Source organism: Canis lupus, chromosome 27 (genome assembly GCF_011100685.1).
Source record: "Canis lupus familiaris isolate Mischka breed German Shepherd chromosome 27, alternate assembly UU_Cfam_GSD_1.0, whole genome shotgun sequence".
NCBI classification, from domain to species: domain Eukaryota; kingdom Metazoa; phylum Chordata; class Mammalia; order Carnivora; family Canidae; genus Canis; species Canis lupus.
In genome coordinates this window covers 41,235,265-41,250,842 of record NC_049248.1, presented here as the reverse complement: position 1 = coordinate 41,250,842, position 15,578 = coordinate 41,235,265, and the positions used below count along the sequence as shown (strand labels likewise).

At 40.4% G+C, this 15,578-nt stretch overlaps 1 protein-coding gene, 1 long non-coding RNA gene and 1 pseudogene across 5 annotated transcripts in view; 1 reads left to right on the top strand and 2 right to left on the bottom strand.

The window, feature by feature from the left end:
* The window catches only part of LOC111092735, a 59,542-nt gene extending 49,875 nt beyond the window's left edge, over window positions 1-9,667 (bottom strand). For 2 of the 4 annotated variants that reach the window (XR_005380112.1, XR_005380113.1), the window contains exon 1: window positions 8,569-9,663. This is a non-coding gene — a long non-coding RNA (uncharacterized LOC111092735). Of the gene's footprint in view, window positions 1-8,568 lie in introns of all 4 variants that reach the window. The other 2 variants (XR_005380114.1, XR_005380115.1) reach the window with 2 other exon arrangements.
* On the bottom strand, window positions 1,598-1,688 carry LOC119866490 (annotated as a pseudogene).
* On the top strand, window positions 8,716-13,073 carry LOC106557476 (tubulin alpha-1A chain). Its single transcript, NM_001314090.1, is given in 4 exon segments — window positions 8,716-8,816; window positions 10,926-11,148; window positions 11,289-11,437; window positions 11,882-13,073. Coding segments are annotated over 4 exon segments (1,356 nt in total). The 5' UTR covers window positions 8,716-8,813; the 3' UTR covers window positions 12,863-13,073.
* The last annotated feature ends 2,505 nt before the right edge of the window (window positions 13,074-15,578 follow it).

Here is a 15,578-nt window from a genome sequence, read left to right as displayed (position 1 = left end):
TACGTAACAAACCATAACAAACCACTTCCACTTTAGTTTCTGAAACTAATCCAGTTGTCTTGTATTTGCACGTGCACTCTTTTCTCCATTTGTACCTGCTACTTCTATTTATTTTTCAAGACAACCTCAAGAATTGCCTCTTCCAGGAAGACTTCCTGCATTCTCCATACCACACCATCCTCCAAAGATCTAGAGGTTATAGGTAATAGGTATCTCCTTGCAGAGGATCATGCCTTGCTTCTTTCTTGGGACTTACCAGAATGCATTTTATCTAATTAAATCTTAGTTGAATAAACATCTAATTACACTGCACTATGCCTGGTCCAATACATGCAACTTAGTAGACAACCAATATTTGTTTCCAAAAAGAAGAAACAAATGAATAAATGTTTGAAACATATAGGGCTGATCATCCATATGAGTTAATTACTTGGGTTAAAAAAGATTATAATAATTTAGAAAATAATAAAGTTGAAATATATGAGCTAGTGAGAGGAAGCTTCCCATAAATACATATGGTGCCTTAAATCATGAAGAAAATGTCACTGCAGTCCTGTGGGGGCGGAAATAGTCTTATAAATAAACAGTGCTGGATCAGTTGGATATCCATATGGGGGAAAAATAGATCTGATCTCTACATCACATCAAACACACACACAAATATCAGTTCCCATATGTATTGTGAAACTAAAGTAAAAGCTTAAGCAATAAATCCTTTAGAAGAATATATTCGTGACCTGTCGATAGGCAAAGATTTCTTAAATGCAACCAAAAAAATGATAACAATAGGGGTGATTGGCTGGCTTAGTTGGTAGAGCTTGCTACTCTTTATCTCAGAGTTGTATGTTCAAGCCTCACGTTGAATGCAGAGATCACTGAAAAATAAAATCTTTTAAAAAACGTTAACAATAAAGAAAAAATGGATAAACAACTACTTAAAATCAAGAACTTCCATTCATCAAATCACAACATTAAGAGAATGAAAAGGCAAGTTGCAGAATGGAAAAAAAAATTTTTATATTATAATCTTCAAATCCAACAAAGGATTCTTATTCATAATATATAATGCACTCCAACCAAATACTAAGATAATGACAGCCAATCCATGAAAAAATATGAAAAAGCCTTGAACAGCCATTTCACCAAAGAGGATATTCAAATGGACAATAAACACATGAAAAGGTGTCAACCTCAATAGTCACAATGTGATGGATATCACACTATGAACTCTCCTAAATGGCTACAATGAAGGAGGATGAGAAACAGAACTCTCCTGCACTGCTAGTGGGAGTGTACAACTTTGGGAAAATTTGCAGTTTTTCTATTAAAGCTGAACATATACATGCCCTATTACCCCACAGTTCTACTACTCCTAGGTATATAGCAGCAGAAATATATATAGCAGAAGTCTGTAAGTATATTCATCCAAACACAGGTATAAGAACGCTTATAGCAATGTCATTGGTATTAGCCAAAAACTAGAAATAATGCAAATATCCTCTAACACTAGGAAATGGATAAATAAATTATGGCGTATTCATACAATAAAAGACTATACAGCAATGAAAACAATTTACAATTACATTCAATGGTATGCTTAAATTTCATAAACATAATATTTGTGTGTCATCCTTGCGAAGTTCTCTGTATTGTTCCAATTTTAGTATATGCGCTGCTGAAGTAAGCACCACAAACATAATAGTAAGTGAAATAAGCCATATATAAAAGAATCCATTACATTTTTATAAAGTTCAAAAACAGGCAAAACAAATCTATTGTGCTATAAATCACTGAGTATCACCTTTTTTAAAAAAAATTTTATTTATGATAGTCACACAGAGAGAGAGAGAGAGAGAGAGAGGCAGAGACATAGGCAGAGGGAGAAGCAGGCTCCATGCACCGGGAGCCCGACGTGGGACTCGATCCCGGGTCTCCAAGATTGCGCCCTAGGCCAAAGGCAGGTGCCAAACCGCTGTGCCACCCAGGGATCCCTGAGTATCACCTTTTTAAAAAAGATTTATTTATTTATTTGAGAGACAGTGGGTCGTGAGTGGAGGGAGGGGCAGGGAGAGAGGGATAGAAAATCTCAAGCAGACTTCTCACAGCAGTGGAGCCAAACATAGGGCTCTATCCCAGGACCCTGATATCATGACCTGAGTGGAAATCAAGACTCAGCCACTTTACCAAATGAGCCACCCAGGCACCCCATTGGGTATTACTTTCTACAGCAGATTGTGAGTGGGTAGAGGTACCAGGAGGAGGCTTCTCAGATAGTGATAATGTTCTGTTTCTTCATCTGCATGCTAGTTACACTAGTAATAATGTTAAGTTTGCAAAAATTCATCAAATTGTACATTTATGATTGGTAAACATTTATGTGTGTATGATATCCTTCAACAAAAAGTTCTCAAAATAAAGAAGAAAAAAGACAGAAAGGCTTTTCATGTGCTGAACATAACAACATGCACATCAATGGTGTTTCCCATTCAGCAGCATAACTTAAAATTCTGGGTTATACTTGGAGAATCTGACAAAGGTAAGGAATAGAGAGGTGGAGATGCATAAGCAGATGCTTAACCAACTGAGCTACCCAGGCACCCCCACCAAGTTCAAAACTTTAAGGGTTAATTTCTACTCTCTCCTTTTTGCTTCATGTTCAGCCAGTCACCACTGAGATTCTTCCTTTGGATAGTCCCTTCTGTTATCCCTTTCTAACCATCTCCACAAATTATGAAGTCTGAGAACTTCTGTTTAGATTATTGCGATCACTTCCTTATTGGTGCCATTATCTCCAGTCTCTTTTCCTACTCCACTTAGCTGTCAGATTAATTTTATAAATTGATTTTATAGGGGGGGACTGGGTGGCTCAGCCGGTTAAGCATCTGCCTTTGGCTCAGGTCATGACCCCAGGGTCCTGGGATGGAGCCCCACATTGGGCTCCCTGCTTGGCAAGGAGCCTGCTTCTCCCTCTCTCTCTGCCTGTTGCTCCCCTCTTCTTGTGCTCTCTCTCTGTGTCAAATAAATAAATATTTTATAAAAATTAGTGTTAATTTTATTAAAATGTTGTCTACTCTTTTTTAGAATACAAAAGCTTCACACTGCCTATAGACTCAAGCCCAAACTCGTTCTTCAGATCAGAGTTCAAAATGCTTCATTAACTAGCTCCCCATCCCACATATAACACACCACCCACAACTCATTTGCATGCCCAAATTGAGACAACATATTTGCTCTCCCTTGTACAGGCACCAGATCATCATCATACTATGTCTTTGTTAATATTATGCTCCCTGTTCAAAGTACTCTACTCCTGTCCCATTTGGTTATAAGCTGCCTTTCGGAGTGAAGGCTTCCATGATAAGCCATAAGTCTTAATAAAAGGACCTTTTCCTTCTCTTGAAATTTCCTTCTCTTGAAATGCACTTATTCAAGGTAGCAGGATAAAATTTGTCTTCAGCAACCACGATTTCCTCCTTTTAGTACTTATTTTATTAAGAAATTTTCAAACATACACAAAAATAGAGAAGAGTATAATGAACTCCACATACATATCATTAAAATTTAACAATTATCAAGAGTCTTGTCACAATCTTTATCTATTGTTTTTCCCTTTTTTCTTTCCTGAAGGGAAAGAGAAAATCTTAGGCAGTCTCCACTCCCAGCATGGAGCCCTACTCAAGGGCTCGATCTCATGATGCTGAAGTCATAATCTGAGTCAAAATCAAGAGTCTGACTCTTAACTGACTGAGCCATTTAACTGACTGAGCCATTCAGGCATCCCTCAAATCTTTATTAGATTGCCAATGTGTAGAGTATGGAGTTGGTGCCATAGTTATTTCCAGTGGTACAATGGTATCAGATGATTATTTTTTTTAAGATTTTATTTATTTATTCATGAGAGACATAGAGAGACAGAGAGACAGAGACACAGGCAGAGGGAGAAGCAGGCTTCATGCGGGAGCCCAACGTGGGACTTGATCCTGGGTCTCCATGATCACGCCCTGGGCTGAAGGTGGTGCTAAACTGCTGAGCCACCCGGGCTGCCCAGATTATTATTTTAATTCATTTTTTTTCTATTTTTATTTTCCTTTGTGGGGTATCTTTATGAACTCATGGGTTTATATTGTTAATTTTTTTCTTTTTTTTTTTTTTTTTATGATAGTCACACAGAGAGAGAGAGAGAGAGGCAGAGACACAGGCAGAGGGAGAAGCAGGCTCCATGCACCAGGAGCCCGATGTGGGATTCGATCCCGGGTCTCCAGAATCGCGCCCGGGGCCAAAGGCAGGTGCCAAACTGCTGCGCCACCCAGGGATCCCTGTTAAATTTTTTATTATAAGAATTGAATAAATACAAAAATGAATAAAACATAATTTTATAGCATAACAAGTAATTATAAAGTGACTAGCTTTTATAACCCCTTTGCTTCCCTCCTCCCTATCAAAATCAACTCTCAGGAAATGACCTGAATTTTAACACAATTTTAAATCAATATATCTTTTTACAGATTTTTAAGTATACGACTTACTTCCGTTATGGAATTAAAGCAGCCATATTAAGGATTTGAGATCTTCATCTTAAAACTAACAGGCAGCCATTGATCTGCTTTAAGCAGTGGAGTGACATGATCTGTGAGATGTATTTTTTTTAAGATTTTATTTATTCATGAGAGACACAAAGGGAGAGGCAGAGACATAGGCAGAGGGAGAAGCAGGGTCCCCAAGGGGAGCCTGATGCAGGACTTGGCCCAGGACCCTAGGATCAGGACCCTGAGCCGAAGGCAGACGCTTAACCACTGAGCCACCTAAGTGCCCCTGTGAGATGTATCATAAGATCACTTTGGCTGTGTGAAGACTGAAATGAATAAGGGTAAGAAAGAGTAAATGTATAGAAAATCTAGGAGGGCACTGACATCCAGGTAAAAGATGATGTACTTACTAGAATGGAGGCAGTTGAGATAGAAAAGAACAAGATTTGAGATTCAGGAGGTAGACCTGACAGGACTCAGAGACTGATTTTATGGTGGTTAGAAAAGGAGAGGAAGATATCAAAAGTAATTCTCATTTCTGATTTGAGAAACCAAATGTGTGCTACTCCATTTGCTGAGCAAGAGAACCTTGTAAGAGGTGCATATTTATGAGAAGATAACTAGTTCAATTTGGGATACCTGTGGGAAACTGCCAGAGACAGGAAGTTTACTACACAATCTGGAACTAAAAGGAGTTGTTAATAATTGATGGGCATATAAAAAGGATTTGAAGCCTTGGGAACGAATGCACTTACCATCTACTAGGAGTGACTAAGATCATATGGAATAAAATGAGGAAAGAATCTAGGACTGAACCTTGAGAAATGCCAACATTTAAAAATTGGGAGAGGAGGAGGAACCAGCAGTGACAGAGAAGAAACAAAAAAATGTAAGGGGGAAACCCAGAAAATGTAGAGTTTCTGAGGACAAGGGAAGAAAGTGTCCCAAGAAAGAGATATCAACTGTGACAAAGCTAATCACAGGTCAACAAGAACTGAAAAGTATCCAGTGGATTTACAACAACAATGGAGGGCATTTGGTTCGAAGGAGTGGTAAGAGCAGAATCCAGATTGAATGGATTTAGGGATAAATAGGAGATGAAGAATTAAGAAGAAAAAAAGTGTTATACAACTTGTTTCCTACGTAAGTTATAATACATGCAATGGATTCTACAAAGCTCCTCTCCCTATACACACAAACACATGCTGTTCTCCTATATACATGTGCTTGTTTTACTTCTTCAATTAGATTGAAAGACTCTAGAGAAAAGAGATCACGCTACTACCTCTGAATTACTCACATTATCCAGGATGGTCAAGAGCTCACTGTAGACACTCAGTAAATGCTTTTTGAATAAAAAAGGCAAAATACTGGGGATCCCTGGGTGGCTCAGTGGTTTAGCAGCCTGCTTTCTGCCCTGGGCATGATCCTGGGGTCCCGGGATTCAGCCCACATCAGGCTCCCTGCATGGAGCCTGCTTCTCCCTCTGCCTGTGTCTGCCTCTCTCTGTGTCTCTCATGAATAAATAAATAAAATCTTTTTTTAAAAAAAACAAAATACTGGTTAAATGCCCTTAAATTACTAGGCGTTAGAGTAGTTAGTGAAAATATGCACAGAGAGAAACCGTTCATTTAAATCAACAAACATATATATAATGTCTAGTGTATGCTTGGCACTTTGCCAGGGACTAGGATTCACATTTTAATGGAGAAGGGGTGTAGATACACAAATAAATAATTTAAATTCTACAAATATTATAAAAGAAAGGATGTTTTATGCTAATCTTACAGTGGACACGAATGAATTATTAGTAGAATACTTAGAGATATATATTTATGTAAGCTAAAGAGATTGGTAGGAAAAAATAAGAGGTGAACTAGAAAAAAAAAATTTTAATAGTCCACATGCTAGTAAGTCAGATAATGAGGGAAAAAAGAATAGATTAGTTATTTCCCCCCTGCTCTCCCATTTATACTTTTAAGATTATCAGTGCTCAAATAATCTATTTCTGACCTAGATCTTATTGTTACTTATGCTCAAGAGGAGAAGAAAAATCCTCATTTGCATAAGGAACAGAATAGCTCTGAGATAGAATTACAAAGAATCAATTGCATGAACACGCCTCTCTTTTATTTAATCCTCTGTAACTGCATAAAGAACTGAGACTATTGGGGAAATGACATATTTCTTTTATATTGTAAAGAAAATAAAATTCAAGACTGCCTCTCATTCCATAAGGAAAGATTTGTACACTTTACCATGGTCCAGTAGTGTTTCATTTATTTGACTTATTACAATTTTATAAGAAGTATTTTCAATGAGCTACTTATAAATCCTTATACTCCCCAATGCCATTTAATTCTTATTTTAATTAAATGTACTTCTAGGTGAGGAAATATTTGAGTTGTCCTTAATTCTCCTGTCTTTTTACTGAAATATATTTATTTGCTAAAAGGATGGAGATAAGATGATGTTGAAGATTATCTTTCCTATAAAATATGCAAGAAGTAGATAAATATGATATGTGTGCCGGGTTTTATTTTTTCTAGGGAGACTACTGCAGCAAATTTGAACAAGTAAAGCACAGCTATGGATAGCAGACTAGAAAAATCCACGGCAGCCATTGTCACACCACAACCTGCAGCAGCTGTTTCAAGTCCCTCCCTCCCACGCCTGCTCTGCCTGCCAGCCCAGCAGGAATGAATGGGCTCTGCAGAGCACTGTAAATGGTGCTGCAGACCCTGAAAATCTGTTGCTGAAAACTGAACATAAAAATCATCTGCCAAAATATAATTTTCAGCTTCGGTGGTCATAACGAACTTCTTTACCTCCGAAATTCCATTAGCAACGTCAGGTGGTAATCAGTCCAGAGTCTTATTCTGCAGAGCCCATCTTTGTTGATAATAGAGCCTTTCTAAATAGCAAAAGAATGTTACTGCAATCCATTTCCTAGGGCTGAAAGCAAAGCCTTTTTGTCCCAAGAGGCAATTGAGCAACCACCACAGTCTCTAGTTGAATAGCAACGGTGTGAGGCTGTCTACAATTCCCACAGTTAGAAGTCCAATCTCTGAGAAGATTTACTGAATTCACACAAGAACTACATAAAAAAAGAAATGCAGTTATCGAGCTGACAAACTTGTCTGTGGATGGAGACAAAATTATAAAATGTCTTCTTTCTTACATTATACAGCTCTCCTTTTAAATTTGATGTCTTAGTTATTCTCTTCCTTTCCAGAAAAAGGGCGGGGGGCGGGGAGAACAATGCCGAGAATAACTGCATGCACAGGTACTAGAACTAGTTTCTGAACTCCTTGTATTTTCTCAATTCTGTTATCAGGAAAGATGATTCATCTTAAGGAATAATACACTACATAAAATATAGTAATCACACAGACTTCTGGTAAAAGAGTATTTCTAGTAGACTATTTAACTACAGTAGGTTTCTTAGATCTTAATTATCACCGTGTTAGAACTACTTGTGTGCTTCCATATTTAGTATGGTTTTCTTCCATCCTCCCTTTTGTTTAGCTATTTGGGGGAGGGGTGCAAAAGAAGGTCTGAAGATAAATTACTTGAACCTCAAAAGCCATTTTGGATGGCTCTATTACTGAACCTTCTTTTTATATTAAAAAAAAAAATCACATGCACCCAAGCCTTTTTAAGCATCATTCCCATCTTTTCTCCTACTTTATCTATAAAGCAATTAGAGACGTTGAAGCCTCACCGAATGTGGTAGAACTTAGTATATTTTGAGAGAGGAGCTGGGAGTAATTTTCCATCAAATATTTCATGTGAACACAAATTCTGCGATCTAAGTGTTGGAGAAAAAAAAAAAAACCTACACTGGTGATTTTAACTGTAAGTGTGAGGTTTAAGCAATAGCAAAATCATCCAATTCAAGTTTTCTTTCTTCTTTTCTCCACCCGCCCCCCAACCCCACCCCATCATGGATGCTCGGCTGACTGTTTTTGCACAGTCTCTTTGTCTGGAGGATGCAAACAGTCTATGGATGCTAGGGAAAAAGGGGTGGGGGAGAGATTACCTCATCCCATGTTGCTTGCACCAATCACCACTCTCCTGTCGTGACTTCTCCGGGCAGATTGAGGGGGTCTGGACCAACAGGAAAAGGCCCCAGCCCATCCCCATGGTGACCGAGTTGTATATAGGGAGCCGCATCCGCCCATGTGCCGCAGGTTCTCTTACATCGACCGCCTAAGAGTCGCGCTGTAAGAAGCAACAACCTCTCCTCTTCTCCGCCATCCGCCCGGCAGCCGCCAAGCAGCAACCATGGTAAGAATCTTCCTTCTCTGGCTCTTTGTGGCCCTTGGGTGGGGTCAGTCCCCCAAGATCTGCTGGGAAAACCTGAAGCCCTCTTTCCTTCTTTCCTTTACAGCTTCTTTGGGTAAGGGTCAGCCTTTATGCTTTGTTTGCGAGGTGTAGCTTCGCTGCCCCAAATCCTCGAGCCCGGCCGCCGCCGCAGCGCGGGGTGCGGGTGCGGGTGCGGGTGCGGGAGCGCAGCCAGGACTGCGCCCGGGGCGCAGCAGAACCGTGGGGAAGAACAAAGGCGGCGCCGAGCGAGTCCTTGTTATCTGAGCCCTTCCGAGCCGCGAGCAGCCCGTCTGTCGGTGACGACAGGATCTGGGGCAGGGAAAGGCGGCCCCGGTGTATGTGTGGCTCGGACAGGCTTTTCTTCCTGGCGCTGGTCCCAGGGGGAGGGCGAGAAGAGGTCCCCCAGCCCCGGGCGCGGCGGGTGCAGTTGGGCAGGGGGAGGGGGAGAGGAGCGGGACAAAGCGCAGCCCCGGGCTAGAGGAAGAAGATCGCTCCGGGGTCGGTGGCGTTCTAGGGAGATACCCGCGTCTGCACGGGGGAAAATGGCTAGTTTCTGCTGGAACCCCGGGCAGCCGGCGTCGGGGCGGCGCAGGGGCGGAGTTGTTTGTTTCTGGCTTCTCCGGCCTTGGAGCCGCGGGGCGGGGTTCGCTCGTCCTCTCTAAGCCTCCTCTGTCGGAGACTTTTATTAAAAGCCTTTCATCGTTGTGGAACTGTAGGCGTTAAAAGGTTTTTCATTCACTGTTAAAACGTAGATGAAATATTTCTTTCTTGAGATGCAAAATCACAGTTCTCTTCACAAGCCCTTTAAAGTCTGGTCTGGGGCGACCCCGCCCTGACTGGAGTGAGTGTGTGTGTGTGTGTGTGTGTGTGTGTGTGTATGTGTCTGTCTGTCTGTCTGTGTGCTAGCCGCACGGCACGTCCAGCAAGAGAAAAAGCTCACTTTGAGAGCCAGGGTACCCTACTGCCCAGGACCCAGGGAAACGCCCTTCCCCACCCCACCCCCCCGCCCCCAACCCCCGCCCAAATGTCAGTGAATAGACAATGGCTAGACAATGGAAGCTGTAGCCATAAAGACTATAGGGAAGAAAATCTCTTATTCAACGTGATGAGTAGAAATATTCTGTGGTGAGTAGAGAATCTCAGAATGAAAATACTATTTTATTATTTTAAATAAATATTTCATTATCCTTGCACTGAGCTTTTATTCTTAGGTAGGTCCTCTGATACTTTTCTAATTTAGGAACTATTGTTTTAAAGATTCTAATAATTTTTCAGGGTTTTTTTTTTTATTTTGCAGTGGAGAAGATTCTGGAAGGACATCTTTTTAAGTAATGAAAATGCTGCAGACAAAGAACTATGTACTCTCTGTTCAGCTGTCTTTTGTTCTAGTGAATCTACATTAATTCATTTCAGTTTAGGCATATGGTCCCAGCCCGGGTCACAGAAGGAAAACTGGCTAATAGCACAATGAGATCATGTAGGCAGTTTCTGGAAATAGAACTTACTCTGTTAAATAATGTAGCAGACAGAATAGGCTAGTACCAGGCACAGCAAATGCAGCAATGCAGCAGTGCAGGAGGCAGACCTTGTTAGCTTCCAATCCCCTAGTACTAATGGATTCTGCAGATACACTGCAAAGGGGTGTGGCATCTAGCTTCAGCTGCAGCACAGATGTCCATGTTAAAATACCAAGTCATATGTAGAAGAAACTCTTATTTAAAGGGGCAAGAATAGTAATATTGATTCCAACTAATTAATGATTAAATTTAATTTGCTTCATTTTACAAAATCCGTGCTTTAAATATTTTTAAATAAAAAAATTATATTTAAGCATGACTGGAAACAATGGGCTTGCACATGTGCGAAACAGTGCAACATTATTATTCAGACCACACCCATCTGCAGCATTTGTAGCAGGTGCTTTCCTTAATCATTTCTATTGAATTAGGGATAATCTCAACTAAACCTGAAGAATACCTGTATATTATTAGAAATATTTTCAAAAATTAACTAAAAATTCAAAATGCTACCACAACCTAATTTACAATTTTCCTCTTTTCCTTCCCATAGCGTGAGTGTATCTCGATCCACGTTGGCCAGGCAGGTGTCCAGATCGGCAATGCCTGCTGGGAGCTCTATTGCCTGGAACACGGCATTCAGCCCGATGGCCAGATGCCAAGTGACAAGACCATTGGGGGAGGAGATGACTCCTTCAACACCTTCTTCAGTGAGACGGGCGCTGGCAAGCATGTGCCCAGGGCAGTGTTTGTAGACCTGGAGCCCACAGTCATTGGTGAGTTGGCCTCAGTAACCCAAGTGAGCTCCCGGGGCACTGGGACAGGAGGTCTGTCTGAGGCTCCACTGACAGCCTGGGGCTGAGCAGGGTCATGCAGGTTGTTAGTGATGGGTGGCCACCTTGTTTTCCTTTTCCAGATGAAGTTCGCACTGGCACCTACCGCCAGCTCTTCCACCCTGAGCAGCTCATCACAGGCAAGGAAGATGCTGCCAATAACTATGCCCGAGGGCACTACACCATTGGCAAGGAGATCATTGACCTTGTCTTGGACCGAATTCGGAAACTGGTATGTTTATTCTCAAGAATAAAGTAAATAAGGATCTGAAGGAAGACATTTGAGATACGATGTTTTGTTTTGTTTTGTTTTTCATTTCAAATGCAAAATTGAAATGTAATAGAGTGAGGTGAACTACTCCTTTACAGTTTTTTTTTTTAATTCAATTGAAACATGAACTACTTGGGTATTGTTTTATAAATGTTAATGCAGATATTTTTAATTAAGATGCTTAGGAAGTCTAGGAAGGTCTACATGTATTTAAAAGCATTTCTTAAAAAAAAAATAAAAGCATTTCTTAAAAAATAAAAATAAAAATAAATAAAAAAATTAAAAACATTTCTTGTCAAAATAAGATCTATATTGTTGGAGTTGTATGAAAAGTGGAAATCTGTGTACTTATGATGATATAGCAAAGAGCAGTAATAGGTTTTCTCTATTCCTTTTTTCTAACAGGCTGACCAGTGCACGGGTCTTCAGGGCTTCTTGGTTTTCCACAGCTTTGGAGGGGGAACCGGTTCTGGGTTCACCTCCCTGCTGATGGAACGTCTCTCTGTCGATTATGGCAAGAAGTCCAAGCTAGAGTTCTCCATCTACCCTGCCCCCCAGGTGTCCACAGCTGTAGTAGAGCCCTACAACTCCATCCTCACCACCCACACCACCCTGGAGCACTCTGATTGTGCCTTCATGGTAGACAATGAGGCCATCTATGACATCTGTCGTAGAAACCTCGATATTGAGCGCCCAACCTACACTAATCTAAACAGGTTGATAGGTCAAATTGTGTCCTCCATCACTGCTTCCCTCAGATTTGATGGAGCCCTGAATGTGGATCTGACGGAGTTCCAGACCAACCTGGTGCCCTATCCCCGCATCCACTTCCCTCTGGCCACATATGCCCCTGTCATCTCTGCTGAGAAAGCCTACCATGAACAGCTTTCTGTAGCAGAGATCACCAATGCATGCTTTGAGCCAGCCAACCAGATGGTGAAATGTGACCCTCGCCATGGTAAATACATGGCTTGCTGCCTGTTGTACCGTGGTGATGTGGTTCCCAAAGATGTCAATGCTGCCATTGCCACCATCAAGACCAAGCGTACCATCCAGTTTGTGGACTGGTGCCCCACTGGCTTCAAAGTGGGCATTAACTACCAGCCTCCCACTGTGGTACCCGGTGGAGACCTGGCCAAAGTACAGCGAGCTGTGTGCATGCTGAGCAACACCACAGCCATTGCTGAGGCCTGGGCTCGCCTGGACCACAAGTTTGACCTGATGTATGCCAAGCGTGCCTTTGTTCACTGGTATGTGGGTGAGGGCATGGAGGAAGGAGAGTTTTCTGAGGCCCGTGAGGACATGGCTGCCCTGGAGAAGGATTATGAGGAGGTTGGTGTGGATTCTGTTGAAGGAGAGGGTGAAGAAGAAGGAGAGGAATACTAAAGTTAAAAATGTCACAAAGGTGCTGCTTTTACAGGGAAGCTTATTCTGTTTTGAACATTGAAAAGTGCTCTGATCAGTTAATTTGTATGTAGCAGTGTATACTCTCATATATAATTACTGACCTATGCTTTAAAACACGACGCTTTGTTACAGACTCAAGCTGTCCATTTCTCTGATGGGTTTGAATAAAGTATTCCCTGTCTTAAATGAATTTAGTTTTGTGTTTTCTATTTGGGTGTCTGAAATTCATGTACTTAGTTCTGAGAAAAAAGAATAACCGTTCACTCTATCTTATACATGTACTACGACTTATTTTAAAATTTACTATATTATAAAACTTAATCATAAAATACAAAATAGCGACAAATTACCACTAGATAACATCCATGCTCTTCTTAAATTTTAACTCCATTATATGCTAATACTTTTTAGAATTGATATCCACTAATACACAAAGGTCTGGTTGCTTTGTTAGTCTCATGACTAACAAAACGGTGAATACACAGGACACCTGGGTGGCTCAGCGGTTAAGCGCATTTGCCTTCAGCTCAGAGCATGGTCTTGGAGTACTGGGATCGAGTCCCACATCGGGTTCCCTGAATGGAGTCTGCTTCTCCCTCTGCCTACATCTCTGTGTTTCATGAATAAATAAATAAAATAGTTTTAAAAACGGTGAATATTCCAAACGCATTTATCAGGTCTTAAGCATATTTTTATGCATTCTCATCTTGGCATGTGTCTAGTGCTATAATGTTTCCTCTACCCTGGGTTCTCGAAGTCTGCTCTTCAAGCAATTGCTCCCTAGTTCTTTACTTTCCAAATTATTTTCAGTTAAATGTCATAATAGAAACCCTGATAAATTTACTCATTCAAATGTGTTATATACCTGAATTTTAACTCTCCAAATATATTATTTTAATATGGGCCAATAACTTCAAAGAACAAAACTAATAGTGCAGTTGTTGGCATCAGCACCAACATAGTGAGAGGAACAGTTCTAGGCCAATGGTTTCTTCAACAACATAGTTCAGCTGCCAGTCCAACTGACCAAAAGGTTAAGGACCCAAGGATAGCAAACTTTTTTGTGCTATCACACTATCTTCTAGGATAATATCCAGTTGTGGTGAAGTTTTTTTTTTTTTTTTTTGGTACTTATAGCCTATTTAATCTACTTTTCCTTTGACACTGCCAACAAAGGGGTGTGATACTATTATAGTTATTGGAATCTGAGTTTAAGTTAATGGAAACAATGAAAAATAAGAAATAAGCCAAGATCAACTAGTTTTTTTTTTTTTTATTTAAGCCAATCCAATACTGCTCAGCAGTTTTAACTAGAAGCCAATGCAAATAGATTTGCGGGGGCATGGGGGAGTAAAAAACAATGCGGAAACTAGATCAAATATAAGTTTTTAACGTACATTCTCAGCAACTGGCAAAATATAAGGAATATGGTAGATGTATGTATAATGATTATTGGTTGAATGAGTAAAGCGTAGGATAAAAGAGATATAATTTTATTTTATTTATTTATTTTTTTAAGAGACATAATTTTAATTGTAAATAACATATGCATTTGGGCAGCCCGGGTGGCTCAGCGGTTTAGTGCTGCCTTCAGCTCAGGGTGTGATCCTGGAGTCCCAGGATCGAGTCCCACGTCAGGCTCTCTGCATGGAGCCTGCTTATCCCTCTGCCTGTGTCTCTGTCTCTGTCTCTGTCTCTCATGAATAAATAAATAAAATCTTTAAAAAAATAAAAATAACATATGCATTTGTTATATATTTTCTATTATGAAAAAAAATTCTATAATTTTGCCCACTGAAAAGGCCTAGGACCAATATAGGAATGAGTACCCCTGCTACTCAGATGGTGGTCTTTAAATACTATTTTCTACTAAAAGGAATCAGATGTTTTAGAGATGTTCAAGCCTGGAGCAGAAAATATACAGGTTCAGCCCCAAATATTATCGCATTCCAGAAAGCAAAGAAGATAATCAAAGAGTAAAGATTATATCAAAAGGATATAGAAGTCAAAAGGAAAAAAAAAGGATGCAGAAGTCAAGTAGAAGTGGCTCTCACTAATGGTACAAGGTGAACATTGAAAATAATAGTGACTGTAGTGGGTTCAACCATATAAAAGATATTAAAACCCATGAGCTCATAATATTTTTGCATGTGATTTGAAAAACAATTGAAAACAGCATGGCAGGGCTCCTGGGTGGTTTAGTCAGTTAATCATCTGCCTTCAGCTCAGGTCATGATCTCAGGGTCCCTGCTCAGCAGGGGAGCCTGCTTCTCCCTCTTCTCCCCACTCAAGCTTTCTCTCACTGTCTCTGTCACTATCTCTGTCTCTTTCCCAAATAAAATCTTAAAAAAATACAAAAAATAAATGATGTATCTTAAAAAAAAGAAAACAGTACAGCAGTTCCTCAAAAATATTAAACATAGAATATGTGATCTAAGATTTCCACCTCTGGGTATATACCGAAAATAATTTTTTAAAGATTTTATTTATTTATTTGAGAGAGTGAGCGAGAGCAAGCGAGAGCATGAGCAAGGGAAGGGGCAGAGGGAGAGGAAAAAGCAGGTTCTCCACAAATGTGGGGCTCCATCCCAGGACTTATGACCTGAGCCAAAGGCAGACACTTAACCAACTGAGCCACCCATGCCCTAAAGAATTTAAACCAGTGACAGATATTCGTGTACCTATGTCACCGCAG